A 23,016-nucleotide genomic window follows, 5' to 3' on the forward strand; every position below is an offset into this window, starting at 1 on the left:
TATCTCCTGAATTTATTAACCCATATATATACATTTTTTTTTCCGACAGCTGACGCGAATTCTCCTATTTTTCATGTTTTTGTGAAAGACCTTTGTTCATATGTACGTATGTATGGATATACGAGCGTATGTACGCATTCTTGCAATTTTCCATTTCTATACTTAGCATTTTTGTGAAATAGGGATTATTTCACAATAGTTAAAAGAACTCTAATTAAATTTTTTTTTTCCTCTGCCTTTTTCTTGTTTCCTTTTTTTTTTTTTTTTTTTTACTCAATTTTATGTAACACTGCGTGTAGCCTCATTCTACTGTGTATTTCGTGCGAAATACCGGCAAAAATAATTACGAAGGAAAGAAAAAACGACTTATGAGACCATTTACTCATTTCCTGTACAGTAAGGAACCACGAGTCTTTAGCGAACAATTTGCACATTTATGCGTAGGCAAATTTCAAAAATGGAATAAAAAAGAGCTAAATAAAGGAAAGCTAAATAAAAAAATGTAGTAGTTTCACGCTGTAACCGACTATACCTCCGTACCTGCGCTCTCTACCCTATGTCCTTTTTTTCGTGTAAGTAGAGCTAAATACATTATTTTGATATTCACACATATAGGCAAGCACAAACGCGCACCTGCAGAGGAAACTGGCGCACGCCTCGTGAGAAATTGTCCGCGCCACTGCACACACAACTGCACTCTTATATGCACCTTTTTTTTTTTTTTATTTGCACACAAAATGAACTGCAAATGCTGCCACTTTCCAAATTTGTCAATAGAAAGATACGAGACCTTAAAATTAACGCAAAACAAAAAAATCACCAAGACAGATAACAACACGCAAAATAAAAAAAAACCTGCAACAGTCGAAGGGATAAACGGACCTCGTGTATTCACTAGGTGCAACACCAAGTGCTGCAATAACAACCATTTTGTTAATATTAGCAGAATTAGAGCCATTAGACAGCTTAAAAGTGGAATATCCAATGGTGGCGTGCTACCCTTGAAAAGGGTAAAAACGGATGGACCTTCCGAAGAAAAAAATAAAAAAATAAGTACTAGGGGAAAGATGAAAGCGACGAAACAGTCACATTTGTCTGCGAGTCTGGGTCACGCCAGGGAAAAAAGCTCCATGCTTTTCCCTGATGAACAAATACCGGCAAGAAGTAATGGTGAAGGGAGAGGCCGCAACGGAAGTAGTGGTGGAAGTGAAGTCGGAAGTGCAATCGGAAGTGCAGTCGGACGCGAAGTCGAGCGTGAAGTCGGAACTGAAATGAGAAACGAAGTAGGAAGTGAAAACCGAAGTGGACCGAACGGACGCATAGTGAAAATCTCAACTCACCAAAAATTCACAGGGAATAATAAAATAAAATCAATGGAGAAAAATAAAAGTAAAAGCTGCTCCTTGAGAAACATTATGGGTTCCAATTCGGTTCCAAATAATGACATCCATGAGGACACCTCGAATTGGGGCCAGCTCTCTGACAACGCAGAAGAAGAGGATCCAGATGCATACACTCCATCTAATGAGCTTCTAGACGAAAAAAATATCTGGGAAGGTGCCAAGGCAAAAAAGGAAAAGAAAAAAAATATGAACATTGCAAATGTTTATACAGTTTGTCAGGATGAGTCCTCTTTAATCATCGAAGAAAAGTATCCCTTGGTAGGAAAACACAAGGATGTGCTGTTAGGAGGAGACGAAACTGAAAATCCCCTTAAAATGAATGGGACTGGGTTTGGAGAAATGCTCATAAGTAAGAAGAGCTATTTAATTTCGGGTTTGGCGAATATGCCACATGATGAGAATAAGGATGAGTCCACGGAGGGCAAAAGTGGACATAGGAGTGAAACTAGCAGTGGACTTAGCATTGGACGTAGTAGTGATCGTAGCAGTGGGCGTGGTAGCGAGCATTCTAGTGGCCGCAGTGCCGACCATGTTAGCGATCGTAGCAGCAAGGTTAGTAGTGTTACTCAGCACGCCGACGGAAGTGCCAGGGACCAACAGAAGACCCAAGGAAGCCCGCCAAAAGGAAGCCAAACAAGAGACATAGCACACATAGCTGATGATATGCCGTTAGTACCAATCGGAGCGGAAGAATGTAAGAAGCCAAAAAATTTAAAGGATGAGGAATACGATAAAAAGAACCTCCAAGCAGACATTTCAATGTACAACTTAATTCGCGACATATGTAAAGGTTCCAAGGGGGTGAAGAACAAGGATGGGGAAGTCCTCCTCAATTTGGAAAACCTAGCCAGTCGCGAACTAGTGAAGAAAAACATGTCATCCAGAAAAGCGATTAATCATGTGAAGGAGAAAATATCGACAATTTTCCACACGAGTGCGGGAAAGAAACAGGACCCCACGTTTGGAGGTGGAAGCCTAGATTGTAATAATCAAATCCGTTTGCCCAATGGAGATGCAGTAGAAGCGCATATTGAGAAAGTAATCGCAGAGCAGGGAATCGAGCAGACGGGAGAACATGAAAGCGAACCCAGGGATGACCCGCGGGAAGACCAAATGGAACACCTGAGAAACCAATTAAATCACCATTTGTACAAAAAGTTAACAGATGATACAATTACCGAAAGTACTAATAACACCTGCTCCGATTTCAACGAAAGTACGCACAACAACAGTTCCCCGAAGAGCACCAAATTTTTATTCAGTATGTGCAATGACGAGGAGAGGGAGTTATGTGAGAAGATTACGCTGCCCAAGTCTACCACCAACAGTGCGGTCAATAGCATGAGTGTGTACATGGATTCTTCTTCATCCATGTCGAACGGAAGTTTATTCAATGACGTAAATAGGAATAAGTCCAACCTAACTGAGTACGAGAAGAAGGAACATGCTTCGTGCAATGTTCAGAAAAACAGAGATTGTCCAAATATAACTCCACTGAAGGACGGGGTTCCCCTAATCAATCATACCGTGCATGATAAAAGCAGCAACGTTAGTAGGAGAAGTGCAGTTCCTAGTAGTTCTTTCCCCGTCCATGGCAAAATAATTAATCTCGTTGGGAACAGCCAAGCACAGCATGCTGATGAAGAAAATAAAAAGGACATAATCGAAGAAGAGGGAAACAAAATAGCCAATCTGAAAAGAAGCATAAACTCAGATGTAGATTACAGTTTAAAAAAAAAATTAAGAATAGAAGACTACTCTTTACTCAATTTAAATATATATAAAAACAACCCCCCAGAATTGTACAAAAATAATAGCTACAATGCGTACATATTGAAAAGCCTACAAAATGCTTACCTAAGGGATAAATTATTGAACGGAACGCATATCCAAATCAGTAGCAGCAATACGAAAAAAGAAGGTGAAGTGCTGTCCTACGTTGAGAATAGCCCCTGCAATAGTACAGAAAAGTATAAGTACAAACACATCAGCAAGGGTGGCAATACAGAAGAATATGATGAAGCGGAGGGGTGGGATTTTATTAGACTCACAAATAATGAAATGGATGAGAAAATCAACGGGGAAGAGATGGCAAAGAGAAAAAGGAAGCAACATAACGATAGGAATAGCTACCATAATGATATACTACTGAATGGTATAGTATGCCCCCAATCGACACAACTTATAAACGTAGATAACAGTGCATGCAGAAGTAGCCCCTTCAAGGAACAGAACTTTAGCGCTACATATAAAGGAGGCGAAGCAAGTGACCATCATTTTAACAGCATATATACGAATGCTGCAAATTATTCCAACCTGTTGAAGGAAAAACAGTTGGACAATGTGCATCTGAATCTACATGATATTATAAACCTTCTAGAGAAAGAAAGAATCGGAAACTTATACAGTGAAGAAGAATTAGAATCCATAATAATTCCTGTGGGAGGGGTTTACTACGATTCTGGTAGACAAAAGTGGTTATACAATTATGACGATGCGGATAAAATGACAAATATGAGTAGGAAGTTTTTGTCTACACAGAGCTATTCTTATCATCAGTCCAGGCAGATGACACTACAACATAGGTACAACTACATAAGGAAGAAGTATAACATTTTTAGTAACCTTGATGATGAGGAGAGAACGTTCTTTGTCTCCATCAGTGGGTATGCAACAGGTGGAAGGGCTCCAAACGGGGGAACTCAAAACGGGCGAGATCCAAACGGGGCAGCCCCACACGGGGCAAACACCAACCAAAGGGTGAGCGCAGACCAAGGAAAGAACCCTCTCGCCAAGCTCTTGAACGAGTATGGCCACAACACTAGCACTACATATGGCTGTACTACCAAAGAACCAGGGATGAAACCAATAGAGAGGTGCAAACAGAAGGACGACCCGAAAGAACTACAACCAGAAGGTGAAGAAGCAGAAGAAATAAATCACTACCACAATGGCATCGATGAGAAGCGACGCCTTTTTTACAGTATAAACAAAAGCCCCTCCGACATTAGAGAAACAAATTTAAATGACACGATTAATCCGTTAAGTATTCAGACTCCCCCCAGCACTTCTACGTCTTCATCACATGAAGGCACTCATACAAACCGTGCAGTTAGTGGCATAGGGAAAGCTGACTTCCCAAGTTACAACATAATAAACGCAGAAAAGGAAGTACACACTTGGGTTGGAGAAATTTCCAAAAGTAACATAAAAGAGAAATCCTTCCCTGATGAGGTTCAAAACGCAAGTACTGTTACTCAAACTGGAGACACCTATGGAGAGTACTTCCCCCATAGTAGCCTCACCTCGAAGACGAGAGCCGTTCTGTACAAAACTCTAGGCGTAGAATTCTCCAACGATTTGGTGGACAAAATGCAGAACCTACCGAAGGAAAACATATTCTATGAGAGAGACAAAAAAAGATGGGTGATTAAAATTTTCGAAAAGAAGACAAACACCTTGTTATATTTCAAAGAATTTGACTGCACCGTTTTTGGATTCGTCTATGCATGCATCTTAACCATAGAACATAAACATTTATACCTAGACTATTTTCTAAATGAAAAAAATTACGATTTCTTGATGCAACTGATTCAGAATAGCTCCTTGAAGAGAAAGCTTTACTTCAACTCTGCAGTTCGATCGACTGGTCTAGGAAGCAACGGGAGCCTTGCAGGGGCCAACATGTTCTTCATGGAGGGCGTCAATGAAGAGGCGAGCCTAGAAACGAGTGCAGAAGCGATTGCAGAAGCAATTGCAGGAGCGGGAGCCGAATTTAACTACGACGCAGATAGCCAGCGAATCAAATCGAGACATAACCCCAACTTTGCCTACTTGGTGGATAACCCCGACGCGGTATGGAACGACAAATGGTTAAGCCGATTTGGAGAATTTTACCAGACGGAAAAATTTGCAAGGGAAAATTTAACCATGTATACTAGCGGCACATCGCTGAGCCAGCCCTCACAGCTAGGACATATTTTCCCCCATAAGAAGTACCCCTCGAAAAATGACTTGCAAACAACCCGAAATGATATGACTGATAGAAGGAAAATTATTCCTTCCTGTTTGCAAAACAGAATGGATGGAAAATATTTTACCAATGCGGTTGGCACAAACATCTGTGGCGGAAATGCCGACTGTTCGCGAGAGAAGGAGAAAGAGATGAACTGGCTACAAATGGAATGGCCCGATGTCGAACAGCTCAAACGATCTCCAAAGAAGGAGCATCATATTACTGAAAATGGACGAAAAAATAACCCCCGTGAGGAAGGATCCCAAAATTCCTTCGCTAACCAGATGGAGAAAATGCAACATTACCTCCCACACGATGAAGATAATAACAAAACGATGGTCAGAAGTAACGTCATAAATAACGTCATAAGTAACATCAGAAGTGACCTCCGAAGTGACTGCTCCAACGAAGTAGCCATCTGCAATGGAAATATCGAGACACTGTCTCCCCACAGTGAATTCCAAAATAGCGAAATTTCCAAGGATCAAGTGATAAATGCTGACGAGACTGATGATAAGAATAGGAAGAAAACAAGACAGACGAACCAAGTGAAGGCGAAAAAAGATTCCCTATATTATAAAAAAACGAAAAATTCAAAGGATGTTGTAGCAAATGGAAAAGACTCCACCCTTACGGAGGATTTGATGCAAGAAGAGACAAATAATTTGCTCAAATTAGATTCCTACATAGAATCGTTGGAAAATGACACGGGCGCAATTTCCTTGGCGAAAGAAACAATCCTTTTGCTTCTTAAAGACATTATAAATTGTATCCCCTTTCAAATGGCCCCCTCTTTAATATCGAGAAAAATTTACTACCAAAAAATTAATGCGCATGTTAAGTTTGTATATCATGCTCAAAATATTCTCGACTTGATGCCCTACTTCTTCATATTCAAGAATGTCATTAAGCAGAAGAAGCTGCCAAGTGACCAGTCCCTCTACATTTGCAACGTTTTGCTGTACGCCTTGTTCGAGGCGTAGGCCCCAAACTAATGCACCAAAAATGAGGGGTAAATCAAATGTCGCAACGGGACGCAGCAAATAGGGATAAGACGCCTCTCCCCCCCTTTTTTTGTAACTCCCTCTTGTCAAATGAGGCACCATTGTAGTTCATCCCCCCTTCCCCTTCGTGTATATGTGTATAGCACGCCTCCCCTCCATGCAGTACGCGACACTTGACATTTTCAATTTTGTTCCCCACAACAGTATTCACTTTTCCCGAGCTTCATGCCGACCAACGGTCATTAACATGTCGGAGAGGCGTGCCCACCGATTTATGTTTACAAATAGGAGCAGTCTCCCTTGGAGCGTCCCACGGGCTGGTGCCGCCTACCGCCACACCGTCGTCCATAGATCACGCATCTACGCCCCAGCTTGGGGCTAATATTTGAACAATGCGATTTCTTGAAGTTACGAAAAAATTAAAAAATGGCTACTCACATGTATATGCACGCGCAGGAACAATACCAATTTGTGCGTGCTCGAAAATAAAAAAAAGGAAAGGGAAGGAATTAATATGGCATAATTTATGTGCATTCATGCACAGATATGCGGAAGGAATTATCACTAAAATAAAAAGGGCCACGGCGCGGAAGAGGGAAAAAGCCTGCGCCGTGAAATATACACACAAACGCGCAAATGCACACAAAGCGACTTCACGACTTCACCCTTTCACGATTTCGCCCTTTCACGATTTCGCCCTTTCATGATTTCACCCTTTACCGCTTACTGCTTACCGCTCCCCGCTTCAACGTTTCGCGACTTCATTTGATCGGCCTGCAGACCGTACTGAACGTGTTTACGGAACTTACGTAGTAAAAGAAATCATCGTTCTTCAAAGATTTGGATGCTGTAGACACGTCCGCGTCCTTGTCGGCCCCCAGTGAATTAATCTTATCCGAGAGGAAACTCAGAATGCGCTCACAGCAGCGCCTATTCGAGTCTGTATTTTTCATATTGTCGTAAAAGCTAAGGGACGAAACTGCACATGAGTTGATTAAAAAGGAATACTTCTTCCTCTTAATCTGATCTTTTAGGAGGCACTGCTTACACTCCAAGAGGTGAAAGTAGCTAGCATCGTTTCCACTCCCCTTAGTAGACATTACATTCTGCATATCATGTTCGCATTCGTCATCCGTTTCTGCGTGTGCGTTTGTGCCTAAAGCGGAATGTTTATCTACATTCACCCCTGCATTGGAGGTAGCCACTTGGGTCCCTTGGCTGGCAGGAACTTTTCCACTTTCCTCATTCTCCCTGTTCCTCCTTTCCACCATTTTGGTGATTTTACTCATAAGTGTGTCGTACGTGTCACTCATTATGACAGACAAGACATACTTGACGTAATTCTTCACATAATAAATGGTCTTAACTATGTTATAGCGAACGTTACTTATCTTGTCAGTGTTTAGATCTTCCAAAATGACTAGGACCTTGTTCTCGATATAGTGCAGGGGGAAATAAACGACAAGTCTGGAAATGTATTGCAGACACGTAATTCTGCAGATGTGCTTACTAGATTCTTTAAGGTCACTTAACAGGTAAGTAATTCCTTTTTCAAAAAAGGAGAAACTCTTGGTCTTGATTAAAAAGTGAAGCGTGTCTAGAACTTCCATTCGGATGGAATAAACCATGTCTTTAGCCCCGATATTTATAAAGCTCCAGAAATCGCCATAATTTGAAGAAAAATTCTCCTTATTTTGATAAAAAAAAAAGTGATCAAAAAATTTTAAGTAATAATATAATGTACACCGTAATCTCCAATTCTTACTTTTAACAATTTCTTGACACAGTGGCATAATAATTTGTTTCATATCAAAAAAGGAAATAAGTTTCGAAATTTTGTGCAAACAAGTGAACAGATCGGATTTCAAATCACTTTCCTCTATCCTTATGAATAACAGAAATAATGGAAGGATATATTCTATAGATCCATTTTTGTCCAATATGTCTGGCAAGGAACATAACAATTTACACAGGGAAATTTTTAAATGCACATTATTACTATCAATGTCTCTTTTCAAATCATCAAAAATTTCATCCACTATGTTGACACTAATTTTTGAATGCACTAAAATATTGTCCAGATTATTTAGCACAATGCTACGCACATTGCTGTCTACGTCTTTCAGCAGTAAGAGAATGACTATAGATATGTCTTCACTCTTTCGTACTTTTAAAATTCTATGAACGTTATTTGCTAAAACAGCTCTTACTCTCCAGCTTTCGTCATTACATATGTTCCTCAACGTTTCTTCTAAATTTTTCACAAAGTGTGGATCACATGTTAGGATATCTGCTAATATGGATAATGCGCTTATTTGTACTTCGTCCATTCCATTGATGGGGGAAAAAAAACTTCTATATATTTCTTTCGCTCCTTCCCACAGTTTCTCTACAAATATTTTTCGTTTTTCATTCGTTTTGAGGGTGATAATTTCCTGTTCGATGTTTTTTCTCTCTTTCTTTTCGTCCCCATTTGGCGTGTGTCCACTTGTTCCGCTTGCTGCGGTTCTATGAGTACTCATCACACCATTCACTTCTTCCCTCTTTTCTAGTTGACCTTCCAGCTGTGCTTTCCTATCCCCACTGAGTGTCCCCCCTTTCCAATCTGCCTCATTATTCGCACCAGTTTGGAGTGCATATCCATGGGCCCTCCCAGAAGTTTCATCCCCAGAAAGTGCCTTCCCTTTCTCTTCTTCCCCTTTCGCTGAAGCGTACGTACAATTCTGGCTAAGTTCCTTATACCTTTTTAAAATAAAAATGAAGGAACAGAAAGTTTCACAGCAGGATTTCTTCACCAGTATGCTTTGATCTTGACACAATTCTAAAAACATCTGGATGAATGTCTTCATATATTTAGCTTGTCCTTCCTGTATGCACCTCTCGATTATTATTGGAATAACTTTGCTAACTCCGATTCGGTAGTTATCACTATCGCTACTAACCAGCTTCATCGTCTTAGGGCATATAATATTTATGAGTGTGCTACAGTCACATTTGTGTAGATAATTATTAAAGGCAAGAAAAGCGTTCACATTAATTTCCTTTTCGTACGTCACAATGAAATGGAGTATTAAGTCACATAAGGAACTACAATCATTTACATCACTTAAAAAATCTATTACGGTAACTAAATTATTGGACAATTCGAAGAGGACATCTAAATCCTCTTCTATTATGTTGTACAAAAATTCGATGAGTTCATTTTTTGTTTTTTCCATTCCTAAAATTTCGCATAAGGTTTTTATCTCCTTCATGTGTTTCAGTCTCGTCTTGGGGTCAGTTGCCTGTATCCCGTCAATAATCTCCTGCGCCTTCTTCCGCTCCATGGTTTGAGAATCTTGTTCTCACCTGTCTGTAGAGCGGGTTGGATCCCAGACGGGGAGACAAATGCGGCTTCGCTTCCGTGATGTGTTGTTATCCGTTGGCACTGCCTGGCATTGCTCAGAAAAATTAGTGTCACTTGGCTTTTTTTGTGCGTCCTTGTGAGTTTATTTGTACCGCCCTTCAACAAGTTCATCTGCTTATGTGTGTGCAGGTGTATTGCTTCCTTATAGCAGTCTACACGCGTAAAGGAACTAACCCATGGGCGATGGTGAACGAGCGCATGGATCCCTTATCCCGTGTTGCTCAGGAGAGTGTCACGTCCGTTCAAGTATAAATATGTAAATAGGGGAAATGGGACATACACGCATGTGTACATTCGTGCTTATATTTTCAAGCACACATGTCGCTTTTTTATTTCCTTTTCAGCGTCTGTGACGCTTTGGTAAAAATGTGCGTTCTCGTAAAACTATCTCCAGTCCCTGGCATTTTTTTTGCCATAAAGTTTGTGTCCTCGCCGGTTTGTGACAAGCTCTTTGCTATCTATTTTATTTTTATTTTATTTTTTTTTCCCTATTTTTTATTATTATTTTTTTCTTTGCCGCCTCCCCTCTCCCAATTTTGCTGTTTCGTTTCATTGTTGACCAGCGCGCTCGCTATCATTACGCACATTCAACAGATTTGCCTCCTATTCCATTCCGTAAAATCGGGAACAAACCAAGTGGGAAAAAAGGCCCTTCCCCAGAAGGCTTTATGCGCCTTTTAAGCAAATCTTAACAAATTTTAGGCAATTTTTACAATTACCTGCTATTTCCTTTCTACTCACAAGTCATATTAATTTCGGGTTTGTTTTCTTCACTTGATAATTTTGTTTTTCCCGACCTACATCTGGTTCGCTACATGGGCACGTCTGCAATTTCTCTACGGATCTCCGTGGGATGTCAAAAAATAGGTGCACTAGAGGCCGCGCTCGCGAAATGGTAACTGTTCAAAAAGGAATTTAGTCAAATGGTACCTTCCGCCAATTTTGTCCCTCTATTTTTTGCTGTGACTGCCCCCCACTGCCTGCTGCAATTCTACACATGCGTACATGTATATGAAGAGGTTAAAATAAGAAAAAGTGGGTCTACAGTAAGATGTGGGGAAGGCGGCGCAGGTGGAGCCCCCCTATAACTACGTTGGGAACTCTCTTCTACCATGGGACTACGGTGCTATATCATCTAGTGCCTACTTCCGACTTGGTACCTTAGGTATGTACACCTTAGGATTGTAAAAATTCAGGCACTGCTTTCTGGGGAGTCCCGCTGGGAGCACATTTAACGAGAAGCAGAACAGGGGAGACCCGGAACACTCGCCATTTCTATAGATATAGTGGAAAGAGTTATTTTTTTTTTCTTGCACTAAAGGATCATCCTTCGAATAGCATCTCTTTGTGGCGTAGTGTCCCACGAGTCGCCTTCCCCCAACAGTGTGACTACTGCTTCCAAGTTTATCCCTTGGTGACTACTCCCTAACATAAAACACGTCAAGGTGCTCAACAAATTCGTACGCATACGCCATGGGGCAAAACACAGCTTGCCCTTTCTGCGGTGTGGAAGTAGGCCCGGTTGGGTTCGCCTGGATGTACCGAAGCCTTTTCCAAAATTCAGTGGAGAAATTCCAAAAAATAAAAAAGGTGGAGTTTTGCAAAACGTGATTTAGGAAGAGATGCGTCTGTGCATCGGCTACTAAATCATAGTTGCCTTTTTCGAGTAAGTTATTTTCTTCATTTTTTATGACCTCACTAAGAAGTAAGTAATAGGGGTAGGATTTCTTTGATAGATCTTCCTGCACATACATATTGTGATAAATAAAAAAGGACGTTTTCCTCCTCGGCTTTATGAATGTATCTACAATAAAGTTGTAGTACTTGCATCCGTCTTCTTCTCGTTCACCGTTATGTGTACAGACAATATTCTTTTGTATCTCCTCATAGCATTTTCTAATGGGTTGGCCTATATTACAAGAGTCGGGAAAGAGCTCCTTTAATTCTTTGTATATGAGATTGAGTTCGAAATGACAAAGATTATTCTGACTGCTTCGCATGGATGGGTAGATGTCATAACAATTTTTATAAGGATAATAATTTTCTTCACAAGTGAATGATAAGTTATGGAGCATATTTCTATACCTTCTGTTCACGTAACGGAAAAATCGCTCGTCTATGTCATGATTTATGTATAAATTATTTTCAAACCTTACCATCGGTGATAGTACCAGATCACTTTTCCAAGTATACCCAGTGATGACATAATATAGTTCCTTAGAAATTTTCGCTACCTTTGTAAGTCTTAACCCTAAATGCTCCAGTGCTGTTTTGCCATTAAGTAAGATCTCAATAAATGATGTCCTTATCCCAGTTTCATAATTTAAGGATTCACTTTTTACTCTGATTTTTCTAAACCCGTGTAAAATACAATAGCCAAATATCATCTCCAGCAGGTCGCTTCCCAAGAAGGGGGAGTTAACGGGATGCGTTCTCTTTCCCAAGTAACTAACTGTGCACAAATCACGGAAAAGAACAAACCCGACAACTTCACTTTTGACACCTGGATTTTCAGCAAAAGATATTTCTTCCTCTTCGTATAACACACTTTCTGAATGTAAAAAGAGAGGCTTCTTTTTTTTTTCACTCTTCAGGGGTGCGTCCCTTTTATCAAAACAACTCCTCTCCACAATTTTCCTCCTCAGGTTGCTACTTTTTATTAGTACCCCTCTTGGTGAATGCCCAAGTGATCGATTCCCATTTCGGGGGGTTCTCCTCACTGATAACTCGTTTTGAAATTCCGATTCGCAATGGACGCTCCCGTTTTTAAAAAAGGTCACCTCTCTTCTGGCATATGGCCACGTCCCGTCTTCGCTGCATGCGAATCGCAAATTCCTGTATGATAGGGGAAATGGGTCTATTTCTCGTCCCTTGTCACCGCGCGGATGGATCCCACCGCCCCCATGGTTGCCACTTCTGTGGAAAAGTTCGCTCAATTTGGTGGGAACATTTTTGATAACAAACTTATAATGACCCTTCCTATGAGGAAAAAGGTTAAAAAATTCGTTTCTTCTTACTGCGCTGTCCGCAGAGATGTGATTCTCCTTCTCACCACTTCTCCGATTTGCCTGATCAGTTAGGTACACGTCCCGCAAGAGGTCATACTCGTATTCGCTTTGCAGTATGTGGATTTCTTTTCCACCTGGCTCGACGATCAACGGAGGGGGAGTAATGTCTGCATTGTTGTCTGCATCTTTGTGTCCATCCATTCCGTTCGTCCGTGGATCTCCGACCCGGTTGTGCTTATCACCACGTTGGGAAGTACCTGTTGGCGCCCTCGTGTTGACAACATCTCCATGCGAGTTTTTTATCGCAAAATCGAAATCTTCACCGTTTGTTTCGGCCTGCTTATCCCGTTTTCCCCAATTCCACCTTCGACCACCCTTCAGGTGACTCCAAAAGGAATCCCTTAATATGCCAAAATCATACAACACTCTGCTTTTCCTACTTTGGTAGTCCCTTATGTACAGCTTTTCATGATACCTCACGTACTTCCCAATACTGCAAATTCTAGATTCCACGTTATCCTTCACATTTAGTTTGTCTAATTCATCCTTTAATAAGGATTTTATGGAGTCAAAATCGGTGGAGAACATGACATTTTCGAAGAACTCCCTTTGTATGTTTTCATCCCGAGGGAGAAGAACGTCACTAGGTATCTTTTTTTTCTTAATTTTGTCTTTTATCTTTTCGTAAGGAGTATTCATCCTAAATGGTAAGGAGCTGCTTTGACTGATATACTCCTGTAATTTTTTTCTCACCATGTCATGTCCAAATACGTTTATTTCTTCTTCATTTGGGGGGCACTTTTCAACGCATAAAAAGTTGCTATATAAGAAGTGGTGCATAATACTTTTCCCCTTCTCGTCCAGTGTGGAGGATGACATCACATTGCTGACGCAGTCTTCAAAAGATGGAGCGTCCTCTCCGCAGAAGTGTTCTAGTGCTTCCACTAAGCTATAATTTCCTGATTTGTTCTCCTCCTGCAATCTCAGATGGTTTTGATGTTTCGTTTTTTCAGCTGATTGTTTGGTTAGCTTACTAGAGAGGCTCTTCCTCACATACAGTTCATCCTCCTGGTATTGAACATATAACTCGTTCATGTAGCATTCTTTAATCCTTGCTTTGTAGTTGATCCGATTTAGTAGGCTTATCAACTCGCGTAATTTATAATTAAAAACTTCCCTTTTTTGTTCTATCCCTCTCCACAGCAAATACGATTTGTTAGCAAAAAATTTGAAGTGCATTTTTGGCATGCCCCTTTCTTGGTCCATCATCCTCTCATCATTAATAAACGAATTTTCACTTTTTATAGTGTACACATCATTAGGGGAGTAAAATTTGCTATAATGAACATCAAACTGAAGACTAAAAAGGGTGTCCTTAAGTTGGTTCTGTTCGTAATGTTTAACCAAGGAGTACACATTTTCTGTGAACAAGATCTGCTTTTTGTATCCCAATTTGATGCACAAGCCGATTAAAATTTTTAGCATAATCTTTTCCCCCTCGGTTAAGTAAGAATGGATATTCAATTTTAATTTGCATAAATAGTCCCCATGGTGGGTCCCTACACTGGAGGTTATCACGCCGTTTGTGTTCTTCTCTGTGGATGCATCAGCTTCTTCCGCACTACCCACAGAGAGCGTCTTTTCGGAAGTTATCAAATGGTTTGATTTCATAAAGTCGCCATGATTGCTTGCTCCTTTTTCTTCATCACTTCTCCTCCTCTCTATGTCGAAGCCTACGTAGAGAGGATGTAGCACATCCTTACCATCATTGCATTTTATAATTTCGTATGAATTGTCATATATGTAATATTTACAGACGAAGTTTATTTCCTCCACGTGTTTGGATCCCTTCGAGTGAACCATGTCCCCATAGAGGACATCGACCTCTTTTATTCTTACATGAGATGAAAGGAAAATATTTTTACAAACCAAGTTGGAAATATGCTTAACAAAATTATTTCTGTTGCTATTGCATAAGGAAAGTAGCTTCAATTTGTGAAATACGTGTTCCGCGTCCAGAGTATTTTTTCCTAAAGCTAAGTCATCCCCTGTGGACTCCTCATAAATTTTTAGCAACTCCCTTTTGTTAAATTCATAAATTTGTATTGAGCTACAAAGCAGATATTTCAGGAAACAAATTGACAGGAATGAGATGAAAAGGGTTTTGTCCTTCATGTTAGGAGGAGAAGCACAGACAAATCGGCAGCAACAGCAGAAGAAGAAGAAGAAGAAAAAAAAAAAAAAACTACAACGTCTTAATTCTGCTTTATTGGCATTATATACCACACGTTAAAGAACGAACAAAAATGCTACTTCCTTTTTTCTTGTCCACCGACTAAGCACTTTAATATAGACTGGACATTTTGCATTTTCCCTCGTGTAGTTCGTCTTCACAAAATGGTTTATGCCGTATGTATGCTTCAAATTTTGAAATTTTTTTTTTTATTCTATTATTTTTAATTTTTCTAAATTTTGAAATTTTTTTAATTGTTTTTTTTTTTTTTTTTGGCATCATTTGAACACTTGTGAGTACCTTCTTTGCGTTGTCCATTCTCGTCAACACATTTTTTCTATGAGAAAAAATTACCACATTATGGCTACGTACGTATCACCCTTTTGATCTTTCCCAACTGTGAAGGCGAACCCTTTGCGCTTGAAATCTCTACGATTGATGGAATTGTCCTCCTTGTAGAAACGCCCATCTATACATGCACACACACGAGTGCGCATTTGCGGCAGTGGTACAAACTATGGCATAGGTAAAAAAAGGACTATGGATAATCTCCTCCCCAACGCCATTTTCCCACATTGCCACATTTGCCTCTTGAAATGATAAACTTGGTAGTGTAGCAAATTGTTACACTGCCAATCTGTCAATTGGAGAGAAAAAAATGGGAAAACGCATTTCCCGTTTAAAGTGCCTTTTTTAGAAAATGCCTAGATTAGCCCAAAACTCTTGTGCAGAGGGGAGTCACCAGCTGTTGCGCCAGAACAACTACACATATGCAGCACTCGCTACTTTCACAAATGCGCAATGTTAGCCTAAGGTCCCTGTCTTCCCACCACATTTAGATGAGCTCATCATCACAGAAAGTGGGTACAATACGGATGTGCAAAAAATGCTTCTTTCTTGTCGGCGGAGGTATGCGCTATCTGTAGTCGTTATAGGAAATTTTCCTCGCGATTATAACACCAAATTGAAACAAAATTCGCTCCTCATTTTGAGTGAATTTTTAACCAACGAAAGGCATACGCGTTGAAAAAAAGCAGAGAAGAAAGCGAATTTTCATGCGTGGAAAACCCAAACAGAATTGCGCTTACCCTCCATCTGCCATTTTACCAAAATAGCCTTTTTGTAAGACCCTCCCCAAAATGAAACCCATTCTGCATTTCTTCCTTACCCCTTTTTCGCAAAAAATTACGTCATGGAATAGGAACTACGTAAAATGTTTCACGATAAAAAAAAAAAAAAAGGAAAACAAATTATTACAGAAATTAGTAAAAACTGTGTGCATAATATTGAATGTATACCTTTTTTGAAAAACTGATATTTTTGTTTCTTCCTATTTTTCTGTTTAATCCTTCCAGGGAATACACACAAAATAGGCCTACGATCATCGATCTGTGGTTTGTTTTATTCCATTTTGTAAGTCATATGCAAAGGGCAGCACAAAAAGGATGAAAAAAAAAAAAAAAAAAAAAAAAAAAAAGGGATTTGCATTAAAATATAGTTCTTTTTTCTTTTCCTATTATATATATATATTTTTTTATCATCTATGTTTTGTGAAGGTCACTAAAATGAACATCAAAGTATAAATGTACACACGTTGAAATTGTATGCGGCAGGGGGGGGTTAACGATCGGCTTCTCTTTCACCTGTTACACCACACATGTCTTAAGCTATTTCATACTATGTTATATTATCTCATTTTGTTTCCAAAATTTTCCTCCTTCATTTATGCTTGTGTGAAAAGCACGTCGAGCAGCTCAGTCCTTTGTTTACCCGTTTGACGCAGAACAATAGTTTCTTTTCTTTTTTTTTTTTATTCACCCTTTACTTGAGGTATTCATTCCAGTGCGTACTTTTCAGCATTTTACATGAGAAGCGTCCTAAAAAAGGCAAACCAATTAAAACCAATTCGAATAAACCCGTGAAGGTCTTGATTTTTTACCTACACACGTATGAACATGGGCAAGCGATGTGCACATTTCGCCCCCTCTTAAGAATCGAGGAATTAACGAAATAATTTCCCATATGCACGTTCTTTTAAAAGAAGAAAAAAAGGAACATAATGGGACAAGCGAAACGCCGCGAAGAAACGCAGTGAATGAAAGCTAAAATAACACTTCCCGTGCCTCAGGTTGCACGGCAGGCTTGAAGCCACGTAAGAATTAACTTGGGCACATACAAAATATTGCACCTGTAATGTATTGCAATGCAAAAACAGAAATCGTATTTTTAAGCCAATAAATTAGTGCTCTCATGCGAATAAATTTATTCCGACGTATGCGAAGAACGCCCAACTTTCTTTGGGTTAGGTTCACGTCATTCTCGCTCATTCTAGCACATACACTAATTTGGGTGCGAATGCCGCTTTGTTCCCCAAAATTAACACAATTCACCAGTTTGCTAACTATTGCCCGTCGTGCCCCCCTTGACGAAGATTAACGAAACGCAGATGGATGCATTACAAACAAAACGGTGTTCATTTTGTTTTTCCCTTTCACGTATTTTTTTTTATGCTTGTATCTGCATGCTTAATTAAAAGGCAATAGGCATTTATTTGTTAATTTAGTCGTGAACGAAAAGTTTGTTTTTTTTTTTATATTTTCTTCCCTGTTTTTTCCCTTTTTTTTTGTTTTTTTTAACAAACTTGTGCGTAGTTTTTTTTTTCAGCCCTGCAATTATTCCCTTTTTTGAATTCAAATTTCCTTTTTGCGTAATCATGCTATGTTACGACGGTATAGTGACATTGCGACGTAGTGGCGTTCTGACTTAAGTTATGACGCCCTGTTGTTAACAAAGCGATGGCTCTGCAGCGTTAGGAGGTAGAACCTAGCTCAGGGGCTAAGCATAAACGCGTACAAGTAAATATATACAATATGCATATATATATATGCATACTCACATGTATACGCTTTCTTGTACATCTATGTACCAGCCTCACCACGTTAGAACAATAATACGCATACATATTTGTACTCGCAACTGCGAGTAGGACCAAGATAGAAAATGTTTTTCTCATATTTTTTTTAACATCTTGTGTCGTTCTTAAAAACCGAAGAGGAAGCAGTTGCCCACGCGCTTGGTACTGCGAAGGTTTTCCCACCCCCTCCGCCGCTCCAGATGTGATTAAGTAGGGAAAATTGACAACCTTGTTTAAAGAGAAGAGCAACAGGAAGGCAAAATAAGCGCAATAGCTGGCGCAACAATTAGCCAAAAGTGATCACAAAGCCGATCGCAGAATAAGCGCAATAATTGGCTCCCAAAAGGATCCCCCCCGCTAAAGCAGCCACACACCCCGCGGCGCAAACAAAATGATGTCCGTCAAGTTGCTAGCGCGGCTAGCGATTTTTAGCCTTACTTGCTGGCTACAGAGGATACACGCCCTACAGAACGAGTGTGACTTTAATTTCAGTGTCAAGTTGTTATCAAATATATATGACAAATACAATGGGAAGCACATAGAAGAGCACGAAGGAAACACAGACTACTGCACCAATTTGGAGAGTTTAAACTCGCTCAAATCCTTCTGGCAATTAAAATTGAAATCCTTATGCACAGAAGAAACGTCCATTTTGGATAAACAAGTATTTAACAACATCTGCAGCAAAACACACAAAGTGCCCCATGTAACGGTGAGCGGATTAGAAGTACGCAATGATGTGGTTAATATGGAATTTTTCTGCGCCCATTTCTTGTATAGTAACAACAAAGAGGTTATAAAATGTGTACGACATAACGTTTTGAACAATTACCTAGATTCTTACCACATAGCTTTTGATTTATCCGTTTCGCAAGAATTGTTAAAGCAGTCGAACCATGTAGAGGAAGTTTTAAATTTGAAAAACATAGACGGATTGGCTCTCACCAAAAGGATAATAGACGATTCCGTATGTAGAATACATTCCAGTGTCCATACCATTATGAATAAGCCTGACTTTGAGTTATTCAAAGCGTTAGTAGGGTTATGTACAAAGCTGGGGTTCCACAATCATTTTATCATAACGGATAATATCCACCCACTAACTACTCCTATATTTAATGAAATACCCTACAGTTTAAATTCGCTCCATTTTAATATACAAAATAGTACCATGTTTTACACAAATTATGAATATTTTGTGTATAATATTAAGATAGCCGATATAGATCACATCCTCGGTTCGTATATGTCTCCATCCGCCCTGTCGATAAGCAAACATAACTCGTACGTAACGTGGGCAGGACTCAACAAGGACAACACTCTGTACAGGAAAAAATTTACTGAATTGTATAACCTGCTAGACAACAATAAATATATCGAAAGGATTGTTCAGTGTTATAGTAAGTACACATCCAAGTACTATGGAGGTAGTATAAAATATTTTCTACGATATATTCCAGAGAATAAAAGAGATGTGATGCAAAATAATCCGAAAATTTTTGTGTACATTATTAATGGCATATGTAAGAATATTCCATCCATTCACAAATGTGTCGAGAAGATTATTTTCCTTGATGGAATATACGATTTGTACTTCAAAAACTTTATGGTCAATTTTATATACTACAATGCGGCCTGTATTTTTAATTGCAATACGGTAGACTTAGGGAAAATGATCAATGATGAACAGGTGTGGGAAATCCTTATGAACTATTTTTCAAATGCGTTTTTAGTGAATTATAAGAAGACCAAGAGTACTAACATCGCGGGTTCTAATGTCAACAAGGGTGCTGACAAGACGGACGAGTCTGCATCGCCAGAAACGTACGATCAACTGGCCAAGTCGTACTACACGAACTTTGACTACGATTATATTCATAGCGGTAAGTGGAAGAAGGAAATAAATTTGGAGGATGAAGAAGCTATCTTAAAGCCATCAGATGAAGCAGTCGAATTCGAATTCTACAATTACACCTTCCAGACGCTCGACCTGAGCAGCTACGGCTTCTTCATTCTGAAGAGCCAAATGGAGGAGGACAATGTGTGCAAAATTTCCTCGTTCATTGAGGCCAACGGGAAGAAGTACGTCCACGTGAACAGGTACATTGCCGACTTTTTCAGTAACAACAACAAGCGGGTCCTCTCCCATTCGGGGGGCAAGAAGGGCACCTCTGGAGGTGGACATGGTCATGATAATGGGCATGGGCACGACGGCGGTGGGGACGAAAACAATGGGGGCGACAGGCACGACGGGGGCGACGAAGGATACGACAACACAGATGGGTATAGCGGCGGTGACGAACACGGAGAACATGGCGAACATGATGAACACAGCCAACATGACGAACACGGCGAGGGAGGCGACAGAGGGGAAGGCGGAGGGAGCGGAGAAGGAAAGGGAGAGGAAGAGCACGTGAACACCTTTAACATGTTTGACGACTTCTTGGGAGACGACAAAGAAAGCAACAGCTTCATGGACCTGTTCCAAAACAACCATCTGTTCAATAAGAACCATAATCTGTTTGACAGCCTCTACCATGGAGGGGAAGAAGATGAAGAGGGCGAGATGTTTTCCGATAAGGACGAAGAGCCCTTAGACATTGAGAAGCACAAGGTCTCCAGCTCCATGGGAGATGTGTATCCGCTAAAAACGGAATACACCCTGAAAGAGCTACAAGACATACATGACATTCACCCAGGATTCAGCGAACTAGATGGAGAAATGAGACACCATTTTTTTAGAAGCAAAATATTCGAAAAGGATATTTCCTTTACAGTAAAGGACGTTCCAACAAAGATTAAAAATTATTACAAGTATTATTATGAAATTAAGAAGAAGTTAAAAACGTTCGACAAATATGATGAGGAACATTATGAGATGCTAATTAAAAAATCGAAAGAAGATCCAGATGTTTTTTCAAAAATAGACGTTGAATTTTCCTGCACGAGGGGTGGAAAGTGGCCAGTTCGTGGAACCACGGGTAGGTGGCTATCAGATGTTTTATGCGAAGCCAAGTTGGTTCCACAGCTGGTATACAATAACGAATATGCAGAAAAGCACCACCAGCAGAACAAAAAAAAAAACGAAATTGACCCCAATTTGTATACTTTAAAAGAAAACACGAGATTAATTGGCATCGAATTTGAAGACCAAGAACCGCACAGATGTGCCATTAGTTACCTCGGGGATGAAAACAAAAAGACACATTTACCAGTATCTGCAACTTTATTGGTGCACGCAGGTGTTGGGTTCTGTACACTACACGGTTTTAAAATCATTTGGCTAGCCGATTCTGCCTTTGATATACACACCAACGTGTATCTAAGATATACCTCCATCCTGGAACAAGGACAGACTTATTACGAACAGAGCAATTTTGAAATTTATGGACAAACAAGACTTATAGCGCAGTTGGAATATCTCTCCTCTGGAATGAACGTAGAAAATAATCTTGTTATATCTGGTAGGTTTAAGAACAGGTACAACTTGATTAGCTACCCAGGGGCAGACTTGAAATTTCTGCTCCTCATGTCAAAGAAAGTCAAAGAAACTATTTACAATTTAAAATTTGATTGCAATAGCTGGGAATACAAAGGATGCTCAGAATATTACCCCCTGATGAAGAAGAATAAAAAAGTTGCCACAGATGAACATTACAATACAATTACGCTGAATGGAAAATATTCCAAAAAGGAATTAGAGGAAATGTATGAATGTACGTTTATGCATGATAAAACCTTCCAAGAGTTGAATAAAATGTTCCCTAAAGAATGTACCTTCGGCTCCAGGATAGGCAATTGCCATAGGAAAGTTAGAAAACATATTCCTTGCTACAATGAGCAGTCATGTAAATATTTAATTTATATTTATCAAAATTTTTACAAGCCACAGAACCATGTCAATTTACTAAATGAGCATTTTATAAAGGTATCCGAAAATTTAACCAAAATGTCCAGACCTTACTACTTACAGTCCATTTTAGCATTAGAACATGATATACAAATTAAGAAGAGCAAAAAAAAAAACACACAGTATGAAGACATTGTCTTGTTCATTTTGAAGAACTCCATATTTTACGTGTCCTGGGTTACATCCAGTGAGTACTGGAAGAGAGCTGCGTACGTGCAGCAGACGAACACTTCCTTCGCGACGATTAACCAAGTGGACGACTACAAAAATAAGGAGAGGTTTTGCCCAGTTGCCTACGGGCATGAGTTCATAGGGCACATGCTCGTGCAGTACATGAAGTTTCCTAACGATTTGTGAGGCGATGATAATGGGAGAAAAAAAAAAGAAAAAAAGAATAAGCAGAAGAAGAAGCAGAAGAAGGGGAACTTTTAACCTAACTGAACTGAAGAAACGAGAAGAAAGTACCTTCTTGCATTGGGGAAGATTTCGCATCGCACATACGGACACTTGCAAATCGGATTTTGCCTTTTTCCCCATGTTACCTTGCCGCGTTGCTTTTTTGTTTTTAGTTTTTTGTCACACGTGCGTTTACTTTATTGCATTTTATCATATTTTACTTTGTCGTATTTTACTTTTTCGTTTTTTATTGTGTCGCATTTTATTTTATTTTTTTATTTTCCCCCCACGCACCTTACGCATGTATGAAGCGAGAAATGTGGACAGCATTTGACCACTTGCAGGGGGAGTTCCTGAGTGATGAAAAGTTCCATTGGGCCTGGTGCTACCTGATTCGACGTGATATCGCGGGACGTTCCTCCTTTAGGAAACGATTTTTTTAAAATGTTCACGCTACATGCACGAGGTTAGCGGCGTATCTGTGTACATTCTTGTATGTACAATTACCGTCATTCCTCCTTTCCCCCCTGAGGTAGTTATCCCCGAATTTACAAATGAACCTTTTTATTTTTAAACACACACGAAAAAAAAAGCGGCGCGGGGGGGGAGGTTGTTCCTACGTAAATAACGCGCCGTCTACATGCATTTTATATCGAGTGCTTTTGTTGCGCATTAGGAAGTTAAACGGCTACTATTTCATATTTATTTCTTTCTTTTACCATTTTGT

At 39.8% G+C, this 23,016-nt stretch overlaps 4 protein-coding genes across 4 annotated transcripts; 2 read left to right on the plus strand and 2 right to left on the minus strand.

The window, feature by feature from the left end:
* Positions 1-737: 737 nt before the first annotated feature.
* C922_00574 (hypothetical protein) lies at positions 738-6,401 on the plus strand (the record flags this gene model as incomplete). Its single annotated transcript, XM_008816190.1, has 1 exon — positions 738-6,401. The coding sequence occupies one exon, from the start codon at positions 738-740 to the stop codon at positions 6,399-6,401; it is 5,664 nt and encodes a 1,887-aa protein (XP_008814412.1).
* A 782-nt stretch (positions 6,402-7,183) lies between these two features.
* On the minus strand, positions 7,184-9,748 carry C922_00575 (hypothetical protein; the record flags this gene model as incomplete). The annotated part of the gene is made up of 1 exon (XM_008816191.1): positions 7,184-9,748. One exon carries the CDS (start codon positions 9,746-9,748, stop codon positions 7,184-7,186), a length of 2,565 nt encoding a protein of 854 aa, XP_008814413.1.
* A 1,498-nt stretch (positions 9,749-11,246) lies between these two features.
* C922_00576 (hypothetical protein) lies at positions 11,247-15,011 on the minus strand (the record flags this gene model as incomplete). The annotated part of the gene is made up of 1 exon (XM_008816192.1): positions 11,247-15,011. The coding sequence occupies one exon, from the start codon at positions 15,009-15,011 to the stop codon at positions 11,247-11,249; it is 3,765 nt and encodes a 1,254-aa protein (XP_008814414.1).
* A 3,363-nt stretch (positions 15,012-18,374) lies between these two features.
* C922_00577 (hypothetical protein) lies at positions 18,375-22,250 on the plus strand (the record flags this gene model as incomplete). Its single annotated transcript, XM_008816193.1, has 1 exon — positions 18,375-22,250. One exon carries the CDS (start codon positions 18,375-18,377, stop codon positions 22,248-22,250), a length of 3,876 nt encoding a protein of 1,291 aa, XP_008814415.1.
* Between the last annotated feature and the right edge of the window lie 766 nt (positions 22,251-23,016).

This window comes from Plasmodium inui (assembly GCF_000524495.1).
Source record: "Plasmodium inui San Antonio 1 unplaced genomic scaffold supercont1.2, whole genome shotgun sequence".
In the NCBI taxonomy this organism is placed as follows: domain Eukaryota; phylum Apicomplexa; class Aconoidasida; order Haemosporida; family Plasmodiidae; genus Plasmodium; species Plasmodium inui.